The sequence below is a fragment of the Penicillium taxi genome (genome assembly GCF_028828555.1).
Source record: "Penicillium taxi strain IBT 34144 chromosome Unknown utg000001l_segment0_segment0, whole genome shotgun sequence".
NCBI classification, from domain to species: Eukaryota; Fungi; Ascomycota; class Eurotiomycetes; order Eurotiales; family Aspergillaceae; genus Penicillium; species Penicillium taxi.
The window spans coordinates 5,231,799-5,254,072 of record NW_026643203.1 but is presented as its reverse complement, the minus strand read 5'-3'; the positions used below and the strand labels follow the sequence as shown (position 1 = coordinate 5,254,072).

At 44.1% G+C, this 22,274-nt stretch overlaps 10 protein-coding genes across 10 annotated transcripts; 7 read left to right on the top strand and 3 right to left on the bottom strand.

The window, feature by feature from the left end:
• Positions 1 to 349: 349 nt before the first annotated feature.
• Positions 350 to 1,893, top strand: N7495_001910 (uncharacterized protein; the record flags this gene model as incomplete). Its single annotated transcript, XM_057204580.1, has 3 exons — positions 350 to 481; positions 533 to 910; positions 967 to 1,893. 3 exons carry the CDS (start codon positions 350 to 352, stop codon positions 1,891 to 1,893), a joined length of 1,437 nt encoding a protein of 478 aa, XP_057068653.1.
• An 860-nt stretch (positions 1,894 to 2,753) lies between these two features.
• N7495_001909 (pectinesterase family protein) lies at positions 2,754 to 3,956 on the top strand (the record flags this gene model as incomplete). Its single annotated transcript, XM_057204579.1, has 3 exons — positions 2,754 to 2,931; positions 3,176 to 3,874; positions 3,928 to 3,956. 3 exons carry the CDS (start codon positions 2,754 to 2,756, stop codon positions 3,954 to 3,956), a joined length of 906 nt encoding a protein of 301 aa, XP_057068652.1.
• A 54-nt stretch (positions 3,957 to 4,010) lies between these two features.
• Positions 4,011 to 5,260, bottom strand: N7495_001908 (uncharacterized protein; the record flags this gene model as incomplete). Its single annotated transcript, XM_057204578.1, has 2 exons — positions 4,011 to 5,203; positions 5,257 to 5,260. The coding sequence occupies 2 exons, from the start codon at positions 5,258 to 5,260 to the stop codon at positions 4,011 to 4,013; spliced, it is 1,197 nt and encodes a 398-aa protein (XP_057068651.1).
• A 155-nt stretch (positions 5,261 to 5,415) lies between these two features.
• N7495_001907 (pectin lyase-like protein) lies at positions 5,416 to 8,754 on the top strand (the record flags this gene model as incomplete). Its single annotated transcript, XM_057204577.1, has 1 exon — positions 5,416 to 8,754. One exon carries the CDS (start codon positions 5,416 to 5,418, stop codon positions 8,752 to 8,754), a length of 3,339 nt encoding a protein of 1,112 aa, XP_057068650.1.
• Positions 8,755 to 8,965: 211 nt separating this feature from the next.
• On the bottom strand, positions 8,966 to 10,067 carry N7495_001906 (nitrilase; the record flags this gene model as incomplete). Its single annotated transcript, XM_057204576.1, has 2 exons — positions 8,966 to 9,541; positions 9,597 to 10,067. The coding sequence occupies 2 exons, from the start codon at positions 10,065 to 10,067 to the stop codon at positions 8,966 to 8,968; spliced, it is 1,047 nt and encodes a 348-aa protein (XP_057068649.1).
• Positions 10,068 to 13,325: 3,258 nt separating this feature from the next.
• N7495_001905 (GFA family protein) lies at positions 13,326 to 13,891 on the top strand (the record flags this gene model as incomplete). Its single annotated transcript, XM_057204575.1, has 3 exons — positions 13,326 to 13,391; positions 13,455 to 13,617; positions 13,671 to 13,891. The coding sequence occupies 3 exons, from the start codon at positions 13,326 to 13,328 to the stop codon at positions 13,889 to 13,891; spliced, it is 450 nt and encodes a 149-aa protein (XP_057068648.1).
• A 273-nt stretch (positions 13,892 to 14,164) lies between these two features.
• Positions 14,165 to 14,635, top strand: N7495_001904 (uncharacterized protein; the record flags this gene model as incomplete). Its single annotated transcript, XM_057204574.1, has 3 exons — positions 14,165 to 14,226; positions 14,344 to 14,413; positions 14,459 to 14,635. 3 exons carry the CDS (start codon positions 14,165 to 14,167, stop codon positions 14,633 to 14,635), a joined length of 309 nt encoding a protein of 102 aa, XP_057068647.1.
• A 1,324-nt stretch (positions 14,636 to 15,959) lies between these two features.
• N7495_001903 (arylsulfotransferase family protein) lies at positions 15,960 to 17,566 on the top strand (the record flags this gene model as incomplete). The annotated part of the gene is made up of 3 exons (XM_057204573.1): positions 15,960 to 16,506; positions 16,562 to 16,627; positions 16,692 to 17,566. The coding sequence occupies 3 exons, from the start codon at positions 15,960 to 15,962 to the stop codon at positions 17,564 to 17,566; spliced, it is 1,488 nt and encodes a 495-aa protein (XP_057068646.1).
• Positions 17,567 to 17,885: 319 nt separating this feature from the next.
• On the bottom strand, positions 17,886 to 19,000 carry N7495_001902 (uncharacterized protein; the record flags this gene model as incomplete). Its single annotated transcript, XM_057204572.1, has 2 exons — positions 17,886 to 18,475; positions 18,541 to 19,000. The coding sequence occupies 2 exons, from the start codon at positions 18,998 to 19,000 to the stop codon at positions 17,886 to 17,888; spliced, it is 1,050 nt and encodes a 349-aa protein (XP_057068645.1).
• A 1,049-nt stretch (positions 19,001 to 20,049) lies between these two features.
• N7495_001901 (Zn(II)2Cys6 transcription factor) lies at positions 20,050 to 22,248 on the top strand (the record flags this gene model as incomplete). The annotated part of the gene is made up of 7 exons (XM_057204571.1): positions 20,050 to 20,098; positions 20,184 to 20,613; positions 20,663 to 20,919; positions 20,971 to 21,202; positions 21,253 to 22,032; positions 22,083 to 22,156; positions 22,208 to 22,248. The coding sequence occupies 7 exons, from the start codon at positions 20,050 to 20,052 to the stop codon at positions 22,246 to 22,248; spliced, it is 1,863 nt and encodes a 620-aa protein (XP_057068644.1).
• Positions 22,249 to 22,274: the final 26 nt, after the last annotated feature.

Here is a 22,274-nt window from a genome sequence, read left to right as displayed (position 1 = left end):
ATAAGTCTATTCAATCATGAAAATCAGTAGCGGAAGTGCTAACACTTATCATTTCTATCGCTTCAATGCATTGAGTGAAGTAAAGGTAGGTCATAATTGCAAATTCCCACCCAGCGATTCATGCTTAAAGTTTCAAATCCTTGTTGAAGACTTGGGTGGGGCTTCCGAATCAGATGGTGAATTTTTCACGTATCAAAATAAGTGGACCAAGATAATTAAACAGCCAGTAAGGTAAGTCCCTGTCACTGTTGAGCGACATTATGGGTCTAGATTTAAGAGAACTTGTTCCCCTCACTTGAAAAGTAGTGTTCATTCCATTTTGCTCCACGCTTATTCTGCGTTTTCTGTTATGGTGACGATATCCGAAATTACATCTGAGAGGGCTGATTTGAAGGATGGGGAAGCGGTTACCACTACAAACTCAGAGGATAGGCAATTTCGTCCTACTCGATGGCAGAGTAATGTCACCATCGCCAGCTGTGTATTTCACCCATTATTTAGTAAAAACATCGAAACACTGACATATATCTAGTATATTGCAAACTTCAGTGACGGGTTTCAAAATAGCATTGCAAACCCGACCAATGTCGTCTTGAATCATCTTCTGGGCTCTGGTATAAATGGCTACTCCTCTGAAATGAAGACACGAGTAAGCAACGCGTCGACCGTAGGAGCCATTCTTGGGGTTGTAGTTTTGGGCTATACTTCAGATATGTATTCTCGAAAGACTGGCCTACTTTTCACATCCTCAATAGTCGTTATTGGGACATTGATGTCGACAGTTGCCCTTTCGATACACCCAATTCATAATATGCTTTGGTATTCTGTGATCGCTCGTGGTATAGCTGGCTTTGGAATGGGAGGTGAATATCCTCCAAGCGCGGCTGCTGGAATTGAAGAAACCAACGAGGTTCGTTTATACACGTATTCTTGAGCCTCTGATGAGATTATTGATATGAAATATAGAGAATGAAAAAATATAGGGGTCCCATGTTTGTGTCCTTCACAACACTGATGGCTACCACTGCTGGTCCAATTCTACAAATCATTTACTTGATCTGTCTTATTGCAAGTGATAACAACCTCAAGGTCACATATCACGCCATCTATTCCATTGCAACTCTCATTCCATTTGGAATCATGATTTTGCGTTTATTTATGGTAGATTCTTCAATGTTCTATCGTTCCAATTTCAGTGGCCTACACAAATCACCACGCCTTTTCTGGCTTCTTTTGCGCCGCTACTGGTGGCGGATGTTCACGACCTCTCTAGCATTCTTTCTATACGATTTCATCAATTTCCCAAATAGTATCATGTCAAGCTCCATCATTTCCTCACTTGTGCAAGACCATGACATTCGCAAGACCGCTATCTGGCAGGTCATCCTGGCCCTTCTGCCTGTACCAGGTGTCTTGATAGGTGCCTGGCTGACTAACGTTATTGGGAGACGTTGGACTGGAATCTTGGGATTTTCTGGGTACATGATTATTGGTTTCATAATCGGAGGCTTGTATGACAAGCTTTCCAAGCATATCGCAGCATTTGTGGTCGTCTATGGTATCTGGCAAGCATGCGGTCATATGGGCCCCGGAGCCACCATTGGCCTCATCTCTACTGAGTCCTTCCCTACTGCTATGCGTGGAATGGGATACGCAGTTGCTACTGCTTTTGGTCGAACAGGAGCAGCAGTGGGGACAGAGTGTTTTTCTCCATTGGAAAATGCTGCTGGGAAGGCTTCGACCTTTTACCTCGCTGCTGGGGTTGCAGCTCTCGGTATTTGTGTGTATTTTCTACTTCCCGAAAGTGGCGACATTGATTTGGAGGAGGAGGATCGATTATTTGAGAAGTATCTGGCTGAAAATAATTATAAGATAGAAAAGATCCAGGCTTAGGATAACGTCAGTCCGAGATTGCTTAATCGTTATTAATGGTATGGCTCCATGGCGGGCAGCTCTGGTTGGAATTCAGGGGTTAGGAAAAATGGATCCATTGGCTAAGAAAAATTCCAGCCCGGGATAAATAAAACCACCCACAACATAAATAAGTCGAGAACTACATCTACCATCTATTTTGATTTATATGTCTTTGACGTGGCTTATAGGGTGATTTCTGCTTTTAAAGAAGGTCCTTAGTTGTCGCCCCAACATAAAAGAAACAATTTATTATTTGCTAGGATATTTAGTCGGTAGAACAGCAATTTGCATGAATTTAGAATGAGAATTCAAATTTCTCTCTTGGCGAAATTTCAATACAGAAGTTTGTCATTATATAGATGACTTCTTTTTTTGGGACAAGCAAGAACTTGGATATTACGACCTACCTAGCAATAATTGGAAGGAAAAAAGGCATCTGTTTGTAAATTGATCTTCATCGAATTTGAATATATTTTTTTACCTAAGAAGCAACGATGATCAATCAAGGTGTCAAATTCATAGCTCGCTCATCAATCCTGAGATCCTACACGAGCCAGTCTTTTGAGACTCTATATTGACGATCAATTGATTATTTCATGTATGACCCGCAATTGAAAATCACCGTGTTTGTTTGTATTTGTATGTTGTCGACACCAACATTCCAAGGCTCCAAGAATGGGTCGTCAATTAAGGATCATCCAGTAATATTACGGCATCGTCTTCATCGAGGCTATATGGACATTTGTCGACTTCGGGGGAACTGGAACAATTCCTATTCGGCAGCTACCTCAAAGCCGAGGTGACTTATCATTCCATCTCAAATATTATAGATTTCATGAATGAGACAGGCCAACCAGGTGGTTTTTCACTGGAAGGCATGCACGCTGAATGGTCAACAGGCCCCGGGATGTAAAGACATCCAAAGAGCCCGGCAACTGAGAGCAAGTATTGACAGAGGCCAAGATCTACCAATGAGAGTGCACAGGAATGCCTTTGAGCACTCTACTAAAGTACGATGTTGTTGACATCTTTTGATTGTGTTTTCTCGTCTACTACGTCCTCCAAATTTTGAGTGGAGGCTGATTACAATGTATCGTTTGTCATCTCTTCTGGGCCTTATAGGTATAGCAGTTGCTGCAACTTCAAGTTCTACTGTTTGCTCCAGCACAATATTTGTCACCGAGACAATCCAGCCAAAACCAACATCATCCAGTCAGTGTTTTCGGGTTTGAATGGAGACGCGAATATTAACAAGTTACAGTCTCAGGAAATATCATAACTGTCGGGACAGCCGGTGCTCAATTCACCGCAATTCAGGATGCAGTCTCATATGCTCAAGCACACACTATTCCAACTATTAATGTATTGAAAGGAACTTATCCGGCTGTTACCATCTCTGCTATTCCAGCTGTGACAATTCTGGGCCAAACCAAAAATGAAAACGATTATTCACAAAACCAAGTTGTTGTTTCGAATTCTGGAACTGCACTCAAGGTTTCTACCAACGTCAAGGGTTTGACGGTGAAAAATATCAACTTTATCAACACGGCACCCAACGATGGCGCTGTAGTCATTCGAGGACGCAAAAACGCATTTTATCAATGCCAGTTTATATCATCTAGAAGCATGGGAATCACGACCAACCTTGGCATCGGCCTTATTGCGAACAGCTACATAAAAGCAGCAGACACCATCATCTCCGGCAAAGGAACGCTTTACGTTTTCAACACTGTCATTGTTCCTAGCGGTTCATCTACAGTAATAGCCTTTAACCAAGGCACTACTGTGGATGATACGTTATACAACTCAACCATGGTGTTTGACCGGAATTCTATCGTTTCTCGAGATGGAGACAACCATAAAGTATTTCTTGCCGGAGCCAAGAGAGCTGGATCTGTGGTCATCTACCGCAATTCTGCGCTAGGGAGCTCAGTTGTCACAAATGGTGTAAGCATTGACAGTATCACTCAAGATAAACGCAACTTTTACGGAGAATACGCAAATTCCGGTCAGGGGTCTTATCAAAGCAACGCAGCGGATAGGAAGGTTTATATGAGCCTGCTAGATCCCAGAGATCTATCACGTTTTGCTATAGATCAAGTTTTTGGAAACGCATATCCAAGTTTTGCTACCTTGGATACATCATGGATCGACCATACGACGTTAGCAGAAATTGATAGTGCAGATGTGCTTACTCCTTTGGATTCATCAGATTCGAGTACCTCATCTTCCTCTACTTCTTCTGCTTCTTCAGAGTCTTCTTCTTCGAGTAATTCATCTCCAACCTCTTCCCCTTCGTCTACTTCTTCGGATTTACCGTCTTCGGGCTCTACATCTTCTATTGCGTCATCAGGATCAACATCAGGAGCTTCAACAGACTCATTGTCCCTGGGGTCGCCATCCTCCAGTGTCTTATCAGAAGCTTCAACAGGGTCTTCAACATCAGGATTCCCCTCTTCTAGTGCCTCAGGCTCAACATCGGGGTCTGCAACCGGCTCTTCATCAGATTCTTCATCCATAGAAGCCTCTTCTAGTGCTTCATCGGACGCTTCAACATCAGAGCCATCCTCTGCTAGTGCCTCGTCAGGCCCTTCATCAGGGCTATCACCAGGGTCTTCATCAGCCAGCGCTTCATCATCTTCATCAGGGTCTTTCCTTTCGGGCTCTCCCTCTACTAGTGCCTCGTCAGGTTCTTCAACATCAGGGCCATCACCAGGGCCATCACCAGGGTCTTCCCTTTCGAGCTCTCCCTCTACTAGTGCCTTGTCAGGTTCTTTAGCATCAGGGTCATCATCAGATTCTTCGCCTTCTGCATCCACATCAGCTAGTGCTTCATTATCTTCATCAGGGTCTTCCCCTTCAGGCTCTCCCTCTACTAGTACCTCGTCAGGTTCTTCAGCATCAGGGTCATCATCAGATTCTTTGCCTTCTGCATCCACATCAGCTATTACTTCATCATCTTCATCAGGGTCTTCCCCTTCAGGCTCTCCCTCTACTAGTGCCTCGTCAGGTTCTTCAACATCAGGGCCATCACCAGGGCCGTCACCAGGGTCTTCCCTTTCGGGCTCTCCCTCTACTAGTGCCTCGTCAGGTTCTTCAACATCAGGGCCATCACCAGGGCCATCATCAGGGTCTTCCCCTTCAGGCTCTCCCTCTACTAGTACCTCGTCAGGTTCTTCAGCATCAGGGCCATCATCAGGGTCTTCGTCAGATTCTTCGCCTTCTGCATCCAAATCAGCTATTACTTCATCATCTTCATCAGGGTCTTCCCCTTCAGGCTCTCCCTCTACTAGTGCCTCGTCAGGTTCTTCAGCATCGGGCTCTCCATCATCCGTATCAAACACATCATCTTCAATCCCCTCCTCTTCAACTACTTCGGCCTTGATAGCAACATCGACATCTTTGGTGGTTTCTAAAACTCCTTCCGATGAGCAATTTAAAAGTGTAAATGAAGCACTGGCAGCTATTCCTAACGATGGTCAAGACTACATCATTGAGGTGATGCCTGGTACCTACACAGAGCAAATATCTGTCAACAGAAAAGGAAAGGTCACCCTTCGAGGCATGACTTCATTTTCCAACGATTTTACGAAGAATTCTGTCACAATAGAGAACGCCAATGGAGTATCGATCCAAACCGGGGATGATGAGAAGACACCGATAATCAAGATCCAAAATAGCAACTCCGATTCATCGGTGGCTCTTTACAATATAAATTTCAAGAATACTTTTCCTCAATCAACTGACACGGTTGCGCTCACTGCAGACTTCAGCGGTTTCATTGCCGCCTACGGCTGCGCCTTTATTGGATATCAGCATACGCTTTTTGCAAAATCTGGCAAGCAGATTTTCTCAAACAGCTACATTGAAGGATCTGGCGACTTCATATACGGCCTCTCCACTGTCTATTTACATCAATCTTACATTGCCACAAACACTCCTGGTGGTTCTATCTCGGCCCAAGGCCGCTCCTCGGCGACCACGGATGGAGGATTTGTCTTTGACGCTTCCTTAGTAACATTTACCGATTCGTATGGTACCAGATTAGGAAAAACTTATTTGGGAAGACCAATGGCTGATTACAGCCGAGTCATCTACATGAACTCATACCTGGACGGGCATCTCAATGCGGCTGGATGGACTAAATGGTCACCAGACGCTCCTCATACTAAGCATGTGACTTTCGGTGAATACAACAACTCAGGACCTGGGCAATCATCTGGTAGCCGCTCGAACTTTTCTACTCAGCTGGTCGAAGATCAACTTGGTCCTTTTTCATTATCAAATTGGATTGGTGATACTTCGTGGTTGGATATGACTGCCTTCAGCTACACTCCATCATATAGTGTGGAAAATGCAGATTTGATCATTCCAGTCGCGCCTTCTACTGCATCCTCTACTGGGCCCTCTACAGGGTCTTCATCTGAATCTGCAACAGGGTCTGCAACGACCACTCCAACTGCAACGTCAGCCGCCCCTGCCAAAGGAGGTCATCCATCCACTGGAACAAAGCCGCCGCCTGGCTCTGCTTTAGTTTCGATGTCAGGGGCGATTGATGGCTCATATTCAAGTCTCACCTCAGCTTTAGCTTCTTTGCCCTCAGACAACACAACACAAATCATCTTCATCTACCCGGGCACATACAATGAGCAGGTACCTACAATAGATCGAGATGGACCAGTCACGATCATTGGGTATACGAGCAAAGAGCCGGGTAGAAGCTTTGTTGGCAATGAAGTCACGATTACCTTCTCAGCTGGGATTTCAGTCACACCAGTATTGAGTCACACCAATGGAGAGACTGCCACTATTTCTACTGCCTCTAAGATGATTGCAATGTATAACATCAATGTGATAAATACAGACAATTCTGATGGATCGAATCCATCCTATGTGACAATTGCAGCCTCTGTCTTTGGATCTCATGTTGGATTTTACGGATGCAGCTTTATAGGCTGGAAGGACACTCTTCTCACTGGAGGAGCTCTGGATTATCAATATTATGAGTCCTCTTACATTGAAGGAGCAGTTGACGCTATTACTGGTCCCTCAAAAGCGTACTTCAAAGGCTGCACACTTGGAGCAAAGGGGAAGAATTCCGCCTTGACAGCTCAGGGCCGAGGAAGTCCTACTGCCATAGGCGGCTATATCTTTGACCAATGCCTCTTTGATGTTGCCAAAAACTCGAAACCTGGACTGAAACAGTCTGTCTATCTCGGTCGGCCATACAGTGACTATGCGTTAGTCGTGGTCAAAAATTCTTACATCACTGACGGTATTAATCCCTCAGGATGGACTCTCTCGAGTGAAGATGAGCATCGTGTCCAGCATGTGACTTTTGCCGAGTACCAGAACTTTGGTCAGGGTAGCTGGGAAAATAACAGAGATGCTCGGGAGAAGTTTGGACATTGCGAACTACTAAGTTCAGATAGCTATCCTCTAGAAAAAGTCATGGACTCAACGGATTGGATCGACATGACATATTGGGACTCGATAGTCACCCCCTCTCCATCAGGAAAACCTGGAAGCTTTTCGGCCACATCACCTTCATCTTTGTCTACTGATTCAACAACATCGTCTCAATCTGCCCCTCCTGGTACGGAAGTTCCAGCTTCTTCGGTACGCTCAGCCTCATCTTCTTCCGATGAAACAAACACCGTGACCGTTGTTGTAACAACTAGCTCTACTTTTTTGACAACAACAATCATTGCCAGTACAACATCGACAGTTCAGTCAACCAAGTCACTTGATATAACCCTCGATGCGGTGACAACGACAACGACAAAACAGTCAAGAGAGATCACCACTGTCACTATCACTAAACCAACGACCAAGACTCGAAGCTTAACCAAGACAGTGGATGCTAGCTTCATACTGACCCCGACACCGATCACAGAAACAAAGACTGTGAACGGCAAACAAGTTTTCAAGACTGTTACGGCAGAGAAAGCTACTGAGGTAGTGACAGATAAGACATCGACAACCAAATTTATCACCAAACTGTCCAAGGTCACATCTACTCAAACTGTTACCAGAACGAGCATCAAAACTCCCATCACTCAAGAAACAACAATAGTCACGTCCACGATTACTGTCACCATCGGTTTAGGGGGATCAATCATTAAGCCGGGCACAGAAACCACTATTTATTCAGGTACAACTGTCACCGAAACTAGCACATCGAGAATAACGACTACTCTCAGCTGTCTTCCGGCTCTTAGAGTAGTCCCACGGGATATTGAAATCGCCAACGTCGCTGCCAAGACAACCCATACAGAGTACTCGACGCGTCTAAAGACATCAACGGTCACACTCACAGCCTCTATGACCTTCATCACGACGACTACCACCAAAACAATCACTCATGCACCCACAACAATAACCAATACTGAGACTTTAGTGGCCACTCAGACATCATCTGTCACCATTTCTCAGGGCACCGTGTACACCACCATCACCTCGACATTTTCTAAGAGCATCTTGAAAACTTTGATCCCATCAACGTCAACTTTGACTGCTACGGCAGCAGATAGTACGACGACAACAACGGTTGCAGGTTTAGTCGAAACAACAACGGACCACACAACCATAACTGTCGAGTCAACCGCCAATGCAGCCGTTTCAACTGTGATGGACACGAAAACTACTGTTTTCCAGAGTACTATTCCACTACCAGTGCTCACATCTACAAAAATTGAAACAACGATTTTTAGTTCAACGCCATCTGTCACCATCACATATCACGCAACTTCTACCAAGACGACAACGGTGAAGATTACCTCTACCACAATCAGTACAGTTACCAAAACGGCTAGCGAAGCCACAGCATGCACTGCTTAAGACTATGGATGGAGATCGGAGTTTTGTTTTTGTTTTTATGTTGTTAATTTGTGTCAAGTATAGAGAGAAAGTACTTTTTTTTAATCGCCCTACTCTTTTGATATCCATGGATAATTTTTGAAACTTGCGACTGAAATCTACTGACGGAGATGACTGTATTTATAAACTAAGTAATTGAACATTTCGTACTTCATAAGTCTAGTGAAAAAAGCTACAACGGCGGCGGTGCTAGATCTAGCCCCTCAACGCTTAGCTTAAAGGCGTCATTGCGAGAATAGCTGCCGGCTACATCCATATCCAATCTTCCACGCTCACAATCATCTAAATTGATATGGGTAATAGCCAAGCCGGCGTCTTCTTTGCCAAGCTCAGCGGCATCATCAGTGCAGACTTCCCATATTGGCTCAGTGAGAACCTCGCCCAGCGGGGAGATAATGCAACTTCCACCGCGACAAACATAATCGGAGTCGCTTGATTGCGGTTGATCCTCGCCAGTTATCCACTCCGGTAGCTCAGATCGACGCACACACTGATTTGCTGATAGGACGAAGCATCGACCCTCAGCCCCGACTGTGCGCATAAGTGGGAGCCAGGTATCACGGGCGTCTGCTGTTGGAGCGAGGTAGATGTTCACGTTCTGCGAGTACAGACTTTGGCGTAGCAAGGGCATATAATTCTCCCAGCAGATAGCGGAGCCTAGAGTGAGCGAGACGCCGTTGAGAGTTGTTGTGACGGCACGGAGAGAGGACGGAGAGCCCTGGGCCCAAATCATACGTTCTGCACCAGTCTAGAATGTTATTAGCGTGAATTCTAAAGTACAGTGGAGGTGGTATGTCACATACTGGCATGACTTTTCTTCTCTTCCCTAGGATACCCCGAATAGGATCAACATAAACAACAGAACAATATAAACTCCCTCCAGCCCGTTCAACCAATCCAGTTACAATGAAGACGCCTGTTTCGGCTGAAACACGCTCGAGGAATTCGCGCGTCCCATCTCCACGGTGGGATTTGCCAGCTGCTACCTCCAGTCGCCGTTGCACCCAGTCTTCCCCGGCGCCAACGGGTGTATCGCCCAAATCCACTGCCGCTTTGAAGTATTCGAGAAATTGATCACGGCCTATTGGAAGGCGCGAACCTACAGCAGCACCAAAGGAACAGGTCCGTGGATATCCGCCTAGATAGGCTTCGGGGAAGAGGAGCAGGTGGACGTTTTGACGGGCGGCAATGATGGTGGTGCACTCGAGGGCAGCAAGGGTTTTACTCAGGGTAGCGAGTGTACGAGACTGCGAAACTGCGACTGTGAGTGGCATCTTGGCCAAATTGAGGTCCTAAATACTCGGAGGGGATATTTTTCGCTTGTACTATTTGACTATTTAGTTAAGTACTTAAGGTAGTTTGGTAAACACCACACTAAAGCTTATATAATCCAATATGTAATTTTTCCACCGTAACAACACCAAATTTTAGAAAGCACCATATAACAATAGTAAAGGACAACGAAGAACTTTCTTATCCCATCTTACTTGAACTTCGGTTCTACTGTTTTTCACCAGAACTAGAACATGTTCGAGATGCTTTAGAATGTTTTGCGTATTTTGCTCGCTTTCGACAATAAAAACGCCATTTTCAAACCAAATAACACAATCTTGGGCCTGTTTCCTTGGCTTTATGTGGAGATCTGAGATAAAAAAAAGAGTGAGAGGATAAATTGATTAGTAAATTTTAGTTGCTAGAGTAACTGACTTAGTTCGGAAAAGAATTGATAGGGCTAGCGTAAGGCTAAGGCTGAAAGTTGGGTACTTTAGTTTCAGACATGTCTACTGCTATAGAATCACTAATATTCAATTGAGTTACTGTAACGTAACATCACTTATGGCGACCTGCGATGTGCTTTTGTACCCTCTGATAATATTAATTCAAAGGTACTAATTTGGGTTTCTTGTCACCATATCTGTCTGGGTGCTAGTGATACAGCGTAAGTAGTTTATAAAATCCTCATTTACAGCAAGCCCCTACCCACTTAGTGCATGTCCGTCAATACATCTCCTCTCAGGAAAAATCTCCTAACAGAGACGTCCGAGAAGGCGAAAAATGAGTGGTACATCTCAGCATATTGAGTTTGCACCCAACCAAAGATATGGTATGTAGCCTTTGGAGTCCTGCAAGTTTGATCATCTTTCTAATATAACAAGACCGAATCATGGCCGAGAAGTTTTACAACAAATTCAAAGCAATGGGGAAATCATCCTGGAAAAGTCGATTATTCTCTGAGTCGCCTGAGTTACGAATTCAAAGAGCCATAGGAAACTCCTTTTCCAGTGATAGAGGCAGACGAAAAAAGTTCGGCGGCGCCTCCGGTCCCTTTCAGGCCCTGGAGATGAATTTAAAACAGTATTATCAACTTCAGTCCAAATTAAAGGGTTGGGAAAAGAACAAAAGCCGATATGATGAAAAAAAGAAAGAGGAATTGAGAAAAGAGGTCTTTAGCTGTTTAGCGATCTATATGAACGACGTTCAAAGCACAACAGGTGAATACTTTCGTGATTTATATGCTTCCCGTCTAACATGTACCTGGAAAGATTTCAGATTTCATGACGAATTACAAGACAGAAGAACTTGAGGCTGGTGATGGTTTTGAACTATGCGAGACAAATATTGAAGGAAAGGATTGGATAGCTCAGAAAAAAGATCATTTAGGTGGAGAAGAGATCCGAGGATAGTCGATTACCAAATGTATGAAACTACCCAACACTTGAATTGACATAAAGAGAGGAGAAGAAAAGGGAATATGTCTGACCATTTTCAAGGCTCTACGAAGAATGGATTCTAGCACACTGGTATTCGAAATATCGAAGCTGAAGAGAAGGAAAGAAAATGAGTGAGAAGTAGATTTAGGCCCCACTTCCATAGCGAGCATACAAAAAGCCAATAGAATAGCGCGACCAGCCTACAAGTGCCCGAGCGCTTGAGGCTTAAGTACCCACAACTAAGCTCAAAAGGATTGACTGTGCCATCTCGCCAAGCCCCCCGTGCGGCAATCATACTATTACCTACCTGATCGGGTTAAAAAAGATTGCCGAAGGATTCGCTACACGTAGGCTAATATACCATATCAACAAAATTCTCAGAGGATGAAACGATTCTTTCCTGTCTTTCTCACCCCGTGGTTGATTCATCGAGACAAGTGATGCGTGATAAAAGCCGTAGACAGCGTTAGAAATCATTTTATCTACATTACTGCTCCTTTAGAAGCCCGGTTAATATAAGCAGTCGTTCAAAAGAGGGTTTGGTTCGATAGATTCAAACCACGTCATCCGAGGAAGCGTTGGTGACAGAAAAAGTGGTTGCTTGATTGCATCCAGATGTTAATTTTGACGCCAGCTCCTGGCTCCGGCCAATCTGATTTGTGTATAATTTGAATAAATTAGAGGTTTACGGAGTATCGCTGCAACATATCACACTTATTGGTATTGGGCCGGCAACTATCCATCATAACGTTAATTAAGCTCAGTATCCTGAGTTTGTATATCCTGCAATCCTCATCAAAACAAGACAAGAGACCTCGACCGACTGATTTAGATTATTGATAAAGCTGAGGTTTGCCCAATATGCGAATTACTGGGACTCTTCCACGCAGAATCATCGGAAACAGCAAAATCCTTGAAGGAATTGAGAGGCATAATGAGAAAGACAAATGTGTCCAAAGCTGAACCCAAATATGTTGATGCATAAAATAAGGCCATCGTGAGATAAGAAGTCTAATAAGTTAGCCTAAGTAGTAACTACGTTTAATATTTTGTTGTTGTGGTGAGAACACATAATCTATTAGATTACACCTTGTGGAAATAGTAAAATTGTTTTGAGTATCAATTCCCCAAGTTATTTTGATGGATCATTGAATTGGACCTCGGCACGTAATACCCTGCATAACTCATAATTTGAAGATATAAAAACCCAACAGTGAACGTCGACGGCTCAATACGGAGTAAGGTGGGTTCCAGGAGGGAGTGAACAGTCAAATTGAACCTCATCGACATGAGATTCATCAGTAAGACACTTTGGCCGAGTGGTTAAGGCGCGCCCCTGCTAAGGGTGTTCATTCGTGAGCGCAGGTTCGAATCCTGCAGGTGTCGTTTTTTTGCTACCCCTTTTACCTCCTCGTGGCGTTGTACTATGAGTTAAGCCCACTTTCCCAACATAGGGAGGATTATCGTTGTTCCATCCGTTCCTTTTTTAGTATGTAACTAGCTATTTATTTAGTTATCTTCTATTTATTACTAAAATTACCTGTCATAACAGTAAGCTTAGTGTGGAGTCACAGGTTTGTGATCAGTTCCAAACACCAGAACTATGCTGCCTAGAGACTGGCAGTTAATAATGGTTGGGGTCTCAACAGCTTCGCGTCACTTATGTGGATATGTTTGGACTGTTTGCATCAGGCCAACATTGCATAAGTCAGTTTCATCCCTTGGATAGATAATCTATATGAACATTTTACCTTCTTATAAAAAGCCTTTGGTTCAAAATTTGACAACTAATTAACAGCCATCACGACGTCAGATCTCAAGATGGCTATTGGTGGGTGTTTCTGCGGCAATATCCGCGTTGAATCTACTGCTGAACCCATAGCTTCGGTTAGTAGATCAAAGAGAATTGGCTCTTCACCTGGGCACCTAATGTTTCTTGCCTTCATCTAGGGAGTGTGTCACTGTTATGACTGTCGTAAACTGACCGGCTGTCTCTCCACTATCAACTTCATCTTCAAAACTACGGACTTGAAAATCACTGGAACTCCGAAGGGAGTGTCGAAGACAGCGGATAGTGGAAACCATCTCAAGAACTTCTTCTGCCCAGATTGTGGTGCGTAAAGTACGTTAGTATTGATGTGAAGGAACAATCTGACGAACTCCTAGGTACGCCACTCTACGGGGGCAGTGTTAACTCTAGTGGAACTCTGGCCGAGACAATTGTCGTAAGGGCCGGGATATTTGACGACCTTGAAGAGTTGGATGCACGAAAGCCACAGTTAGAAATCTTCACAAATGGCCGTGTAAAATGGGTAGAACCCATCGAAGGGGCTGCTCAATTTACCAAATCGCCACCGTCATATTCTACTCCCACTGAGATCCCCTAGCTATATACAAACGAGTTGGTGGTCATCATCATCAAAAGTATACTGAATAGTGACCTCGCGTGTCTTTTAAGATGCCTTTCAAAAAATTTCAACAGATAGTAGCAGGAAAATACAATTATATCTCTGAACTATAGTTGTTCTAGTTAGGTCGAAGATAAGATAAGATAAAATATGTCAATCAACCAACCAAGCAACGAAGCAACCAAACAAGACCAACTCACAAGACCAACCAAAGAACCAACCAAACAATCAACCAAACAAACCATTTCCATCATGGCAGCCCAAATTAATGTTGACGTTGCCGAATTAGAACGCAAAATGGTCGCACTTATGGAGTTTGTTTCCCTCAGACGAAAATCTCAATCCAATTGTCTACACTGCGTTCTAATTTTCAACAATCCCGCACACAAGACTATCTACCGTTTCAGACTGCTAACCGTGATCTGATACAGTGCTTTCAGCGACCATCCTTTATTCATGACGCCAGAAATGCCCAAGGCATTGTGGTTCGTCGCCGACTTTGTCAAGAAATCGTGAGACCAGGTCAAGGTCGTCGACCACAATAAGTACGCCGCTGGAGACCGAGCTTCCGTCGCTGCTGTCAAAGAGGTCATGGGCCGTAACGCTCTCGCCCAAATGCTCATCACCGATACCAGCGGTAAATTGGCCATGATGTCTGGTGAAGCCACCTCGCCAGACTGGGGTGAGGAAATCTTGACCAAGGCATCCGCTATGGTTCAGTAATGAATATAAAGGTCATCGCGCACGAAGTCTGAATGTCACTTGGGTTCGGGACGTGGGCTGGAGATTTTAGCCAGGAATTTGTAGCTATGATGATATGCGAATTGTCGAAGGAATCTGACTATAAGCCCGAACATCATTCGCAAGGAAGATACTGCGGGGAACATTATTACCTGTAATGAGGTATAGTGATTGATAAAGATTGCATTAAACCATTGGCCATTTTGGAAGTATCCATTCCACAGTTCCTTTCTGATAAACCTGGAAATCAGACGGTAAGATTTTGACGATCTTCCCAACTGTCATTCTTCTTCCAACTCACTTCATAAATAATATCAAGAGCGACCGATAAATATGTGTCAACTCAATTCATATGCACCCAATATCGATCCACTTCGGACATCCTCGGGTCTGGCATTACCCAACGCCTATTCAACCGCCTCTTTCGAGATCTATCAGCCATCCATGATGCGATTCCTTATGCCTCCTTAATCTTTCCTTCCAACACCCGATTAGGAATGTAATATCTCATCTCCTCGAGTTTTTATTTCGCCCATCAAAGTCTTCACTCATTATTCATCCAGTTTTGTTGCAACATAATAATCCAAAACAAGGGGTTCAAAGCTTGCACAACAGTCACGTCAGATTCTTGAGCCTTCCCAGTGGATAAAAAAAAACGGTTAAAGGTATCTGAAATATCCAGAAACGACTTAGCTCGATTGCGGTATAAAGAGCTTAAAATGGCGAGATTAGTCCACTGCGCTAAATAGGCCTGCCGCTGCTTCCGCTCCAGGGCTTTGCAGTATGGCATAATACCTCACTAATAATTTTATATTTACTCGCCATGTGCAAGATCTAACAAGTTCTTCAAAACGATATTAGTTCCCCACAAAGTACCCACTTTATCTAACAGCGATATATAATTGGTCGAACGGGTCATTCAGTGGTTGCTCATATTAGCCTCCGATGATGCCATCTGGAACTAGATCTCGAAGCACCTTGCCATGTGGACCATCTCGCTTCAAAGAAAACGATAGACATCAAATACTGATCACTGATTTGTTATAGAAATACAGCCGAGATGACCAAACACCATTAGAATGTCGGTGAATAATGGCGTTACCTGACTAGGTACCAATCCATGGCAATGGACTTGATATAGCGACAAACACCATTACTAAAGAGTATGACATCTTATTACTTAATTTTTTTTTGAAGGACTATATAAACAACCTTATCACAAACATGTATAAGTTACTTACTACAGAATTTCTTCTAAATTTGATTTCTGGAGTTTTCCCGGGGAAAGCATCCGCGGAAGAGCATAATGGTTTACTTGTCCCAGAAAAGCCTGTGGTCATTGGCAGGTATCGTTCTGTCTGTCGCTGCCGATAGCCAATATCGCTCACGTAGTGATCTTTCTCCACCGAAATTGAACATTACCATCCCTGCAGCCGACGCCAATGGCACCGAGTATGTCTTCGTAACACCATATAATGGTGAGATCCAGCAGCCAGGTGCATACATCTATCGCAAAGATGGTGACCTGGTCTGGTCTTCTATCGGCTATTATGCCGGGTTCGTTGACAACCTTCATCCTACCACATATCATGGAGAGACTGTTCTCCAGGCTTATCAAGGCACCATTGATCACCTTCACGGCGAAGGTTGGGGCCAATTCGTTCTTTTAAACCATAAATATGAACATGTGGTCACAGCCACAGCAGCAAATCATCGTATCCCCTCCATTCATGAGTTTAATTCGATTAATGGCGAGACGGCGCTCATTGAGATCTATATCCCCACCCTGGCCAATCTGTCAGCTTACGGTGGTAACTCATCCCAGAAGTGGATTGGAAATGGGATTTTCCAGGGTTAGTCCTCAGGATTGTGATTTTAATAGATTGAATTACTGACATAGTATGGCAGAGTTCAATATTGAGACTGGTGAATTAATCTTCGAGTGGAGTGCTCTCGACCACATTGATCCTGCTGGTTAGTTGTTTCAATTGTATCGCTGCATGCTTTGATCTCAATTCTAACTTTCTTCTATAAATAGATTCTTTGGTCGCCCTGGGTTCGTCTACTGCCAACAGTGGTTTGACTTCTGAACACTCATGGGATTTTATCCACATTAACAGCGTTGATAAGAATGAAGAAGGGGATTATCTTATCTCTTCCCGCCACTTGAGCACCATATTTAAGATCAATGGCACTGACGGTTCCATTATTTGGCGCCTAGGTGGTAACTCGTCAACATTTTCTCACGACTTCACATTCGGTTTCCAGCATTACGCACGCTGGATTTCTCAGTCTACTGACGATGAGGTTGAAGTAATTTCGTTCTTCAACAACGGTGGTGATGGGACCATTACTTTCAATAATGTCTCCTCAGCTCTAGTCGTGCAATTGAACACTACAGATTCCACGGCAATTATCTTGCGGGAGGCAACTGCTCCATACGGTCTTCAAGCTGCCTCTCAGGGGAATGCTCAATTGCTCCCCAACGGCAACTTCTTTGTTGGTTGGGGCTCGGCCGGTGCTTACTCGGAGTTTAATACTGACAACGAGGTCATCTTCCATGCATTTATCGAAGATGGTATCAGTTATCGATCATTTGCGGGAAATTGGACTGGTATCTCCAATGAAACCCCCGCTATCGTTGCTTTCGAAGATGGCACTAGCAATTCCACCCGTCTTTTTGTTTCTTGGAATGGCGACACCCAAACTGAGAGCTGGAAGTTCTTTACAGGTCATGGGAGGAAACGGTCGCTTATTGCTCAAGTACACCGGAAATCCTTTGAGACCTCGTTTGTTTGGAAGAATATTGATGATTCGGCAACTTTTTATGTTGAGGCTATTGGTAAGGATGGCCATGTTCTAGGGAAAGCCGGTCCCGTCACAACATCCAACTGGATTGCGCTTTCTTCTTGATAGCAGGAGGCAAGCAAGAATACCTTGGCCCAAAAAACTTGAGATTTCGCCTATTTAATATATTTTCATCACTTTCAGTACACTTATTATGAATTTTTCTGATCAAACTCTTCATCGACAGTAAGACAATCTCCAATTCAAAATGGCCATGGGTTTCTGGCTGTTGCTTCCCGGCTTCTATTGATCCTCGCCTCTCTTGCGCAGCGCATAAATAATACAATCAGATCAGACGCGATGATTCTACTCATGTCGCAAATGGTCCTCTCTCGCACTAAAAGTATCGGCACGTGAATTTCTCACAAACCTAATTGAACTCACATCAATGCGCTCCGAGCATTCTGTCTACATTGAAGCCATGAACAACAACCCAGGCAATAGCGCTCAGTGTGCAATTGATCACATCCCAGCTTACACTGCTACAAGCGGGATGGTCGTAGATCGCAACCAGCAACCGACGAACAAGCTCAGTATAGGATACCTCTGTTCCGATATCACGCATCATCAGAGCAGTCAAGTATGCCTGCAAGATAATAGAAGCTGCCGCAACCCACTGAATGAAGCCGGCATATCGCCGAGTAGTTTTTTCTCCCTGCTGCTTAGTGATGTTTGAAACAGAACCTTTCGGACCCAAGATACAAGGAATGAAAACCATAAGATGGGCCGCGAGTAGAATAGGCATGAATTCTTTCTTGTGTGCAAATATCGGAACAGCGACTGTGTCGAGAAGCGAAAAAGCTACCGGAACGAGTTCATATGACAATTTTGGGTACCATATGAAAGTGATATCTTTCTCATTCGGTCGTTGAGATACGACTACCGCGACAAAGAAGAGGTTCGCAGCGAAGGAGACACTAACCAACTGAGCTAGAAGCATGTAGACCCAGAGATAGGGAATCCGATATCTCCGACCTGAAATATTTGGTTGTCAACATAAAGACCATAGACATTTTTTAATCTCTATCCGCATAACTCACCCACAATTCCAACAAAAAGACTCCATCCGATGGTCCAACCAAAGATCTGCCCACTCCACCAGAACCGAGTTGGATTCTCTACTGCCGTCTCCCATGCTTCTTGAAAGAGTAGCGTTTTTTGCAGCCAGAGGTCCATGCGAGTGATGGTGGAAGTGGATATCTGCGAATACGCAACTCCTTCAAGGCTGTTTGCCCAATTATTGTAGGAGCCCACAAAATATGTGATCATGTAGAACCATGTAGTACCGATGCTCAAAGCTGACAGAAAGAGAAAAAGAGCAAAGTGTGCAGGTCGTTGAGGGGTGGCCCAGTCATTTTTCTTTTGTCGTGCTAGATACCGAACATAGATGATGTTAAAGCAGGTGAAACCCAGGCCTATCACTATGGAAAGGTAGCCCAAAAATAGACCAATGGATATATAATTGGTAGGAGGAACCTGGATGACCTTTAAATCCGCCATTGAAGCAAAATGCCGATTGTGGGATGAAGAGGTGAGTTTGCGGATTGCCGTGTATCTTTCCCCACTTTCATGCCAAGATCAGATTCTACGCTTTTCAGATCTACTTTGTATTATTAGCACTGAATTCCGCCAATCACCGTAAAGATGACAGCCCCAACCTTGGAATCATTATCTGTAAAAATGCGTTTTTTAGCTATGAATAATTACCTGTCACATTCAGTCTCGAGAAGTGAGAAGTGGGGTCAAATGGTGGGAGTTGGCAACCTTCAACTCTACTGCATTCCAAAACTGGAAATAATTCTGACAGCGGAGAACAAAATATGCTCGAGGATGGAGTTCTGCTTTTAGTATGTCTTAGGGATCTTGGATCGAAAGAGATCCCCAAAACAAACAATAGTTCATTCTTAGACGCCTAGCTAGTACTTTGTATATACATCTATTCAATTCCTAGCGATATACTCTACTCCCAGTTGTGAGTAGACCTAGTTGAATTCCTCCAGACTTGAGAGTTGTTCTTGTTGTGGTATTGGGTTGTTCCCCAGTATCGCCACCGCTGATCAGGATTGGGTGAGTAATATGGCTACCCCGACGAGACTGTCACCTCGAGTCCAACAGCTTCAATGCTCTCCATATCTTAGCTAGCTTTATTAATGTTCCTGATATCTCGAAGTTAGTCACATTTCCTTAACTGATGAGCTGAAATGTCTGCTTCACTTACCTACCTTGGAAGCTTTCGATCTTCCAATTCTTGGCAAATTTTCTAAATGAAAGCCGTTGGCTACATATCATACGGCGTTAAATTTATGAAAAGGGCCAGTGAGCAGTTGAGATACCTGAATTTGATGCAAAGTCGAAAGTTCGGTACAGGCTGTTTAAATCACGTGGTATAATACTAATCACGTGATGGAATTTAACATCGCCGGCGATCCCAAGGTTTTTGGTGGTAACAGTTCGATTGACAAATTTCCTCTCTTAAGCATCAGCAACCACGTTGTACCTAGAAGAATCAAACCTGATGCAATTAATTCCGAGGTATCACCCTCGACAGCATGAGCGTTGTCAGTCAAGATGAAGCGGATCGGGTTCTTCGGTTGAAAAGTAGGGAGCGAGAAAGCCATGCATGTTATCCGTGCAAAAAACGAAAGGCTTGTCTTCCTCGCTAAGTATCAATGATAATCCCGAGTATCAATCGAATTAACATGTCATAAGGTCAAATGCGATGGGAATAACCCGTGTCAAACCTGTGTAAGGCGAAAACATCCGCAGATTTGCACCTATGACCTGGCTGTGAACTCGCGTCGCAGGTCAGTATTGCGTCAGAGGGTTGCTCTCTCAGCGTCTCCCTCTTCGTCGAATGTAGCCAGAAGTGAGAATGTTGAACAGCCGCGCCCTGATGATAGCTCCAAGAATTATGTTTACTCTGGAGACAACTCTGTTGTTTCTCTCTTGCGGTTGCGCTCGACAGATGCTAATGATTCGGTGGCCCGGGAGGTCGGGTCTGTTCTTGGGCTTCAAAACACTTTCGACAACTATCCTTTTATGGATATTAATACGCCGAAAGAAAGATGGAAAGCTTTACTGAGCCTGTTGCCCCAACGAGCTGAAGTCTTAAAGTATGTGAAATAGCGAATTCTCAGGGATCATCTTACTAACGAAAAGTAGATTCTTTCACTATTACCGCGTGACTGTCTTTCCTTTCAACCCGATCTTGGCTGATATGGATCGTTTTGAATCAGAACTATGTACCTATTTGAATGCGCATGCCACGGGAGAGCTTCACGATACCGAGAATATCACTGATCGTTGGATGACTAACAAGGCTATGGGTCATATCAGTCTGGTTTTAGCTACTTTGGCAGCAGGAGCTCATTATTCTGATATTGATTATCCACAACGCTTAGAGCTTTCTTCCGATTTTGGTTCGCGAACAATCTACCCCCCAAGACGAGACTATACTAACAGCAGGATAGCTCGGAGATCCTTTCATGCTCTTAGATTGGCCAATTTCCTTTTCCGGCCATCACTTGATGTTATACAGTCACTTCTGATCCTAGGCAATACTATGCAAAACATGGGCCAGTCTGATGCAGCTTGGGCTTTACTTGGTTCTACCGTCCGTCTAGCTCAAACAATGGGACTACACACCGCTAGAAGCACAATACATTGGCCTGAACATGTTCAGACGAAAGCAAGAACTCTATGGTAAGGCTTTCTTTTCCACTTCTTCTATAACAGGCTAATACCATTTGTAGGTCTTCAGTTGTATGGCAGGATAGCCTACTTTGTTTGTGTTATGACCGGCCGCCTATCGTCACTGTAATGGGATGGCCCTTAGAAAATTCATTCTACGAGAGACAGGACCTATCGTATGCTGAAGTCATGCACTTTCTGTGTCGGCTAGGCCTGGATATTATGCGACCTGAAAGTTTTGGCAGACACGAAGCCGATCGAGCTATTGAAGGGTTACAAGCACTAGATAATGCTTGCCAACGCGGTGTGCCTCATCTTCGAACCCGGGAAAGGTGCACGACATTGCAACAGCACCTCGAACACCTAGCCCTTAGGATGCATTCTTCTTTCTGTGTTTCTGTTATTTGCCGTCCTGCGATGAAACAATCAAACTCACTGGATCTTCTCCCTCAAACTGGTATAATGCGCGCTCGTGCGAAAGGAAGCTTGATTGATTCTTCGAATGCATTTTTGGAATTTCAGGCTCTGAGCGTCGTACCGCTTCGAAGTTGGTCAATGGTGCACACTGTTCTCAGCTCGACCTTGCTGCTTTGCATATGGGAGGAGACCCACAATGACTCAGAGTGTCGTAGCCTGCAGCAGAAGGTCATTGATGTTTTCTCATCGTTCGACTCCAAGGCTTCAGATGATGAGGGCAATAAAAACCAGTGGTTATCGGCTCGTCATATTCGGGCTTTGGTGACACTCCGCAGCAACTTGGATCGCCAGGGAGATGCGGTCTCTACTGAGAAGGATAATTTGACAGCCGCAGGATCTAATCCTGCGTTCACTTTTGAGTCTGGGTGAGTGGGATGATTGATGCCCACGGTTGGGAAATACTAACAGCAAGTAGGAATCCGGACTATTCAGAGATAATCAATTCGTTTGACACATCACCCGTATCGTACCTAGAATCGATCATGAATGGTATGTTTATATTTCATATAATGCTAGTACGTACTAATACTCAACTGATAGTTCCCTTGTTTGATTTTACACAGGATATTGGCTTCTTTTGAACACAGACAGTAATATATCACTTTTA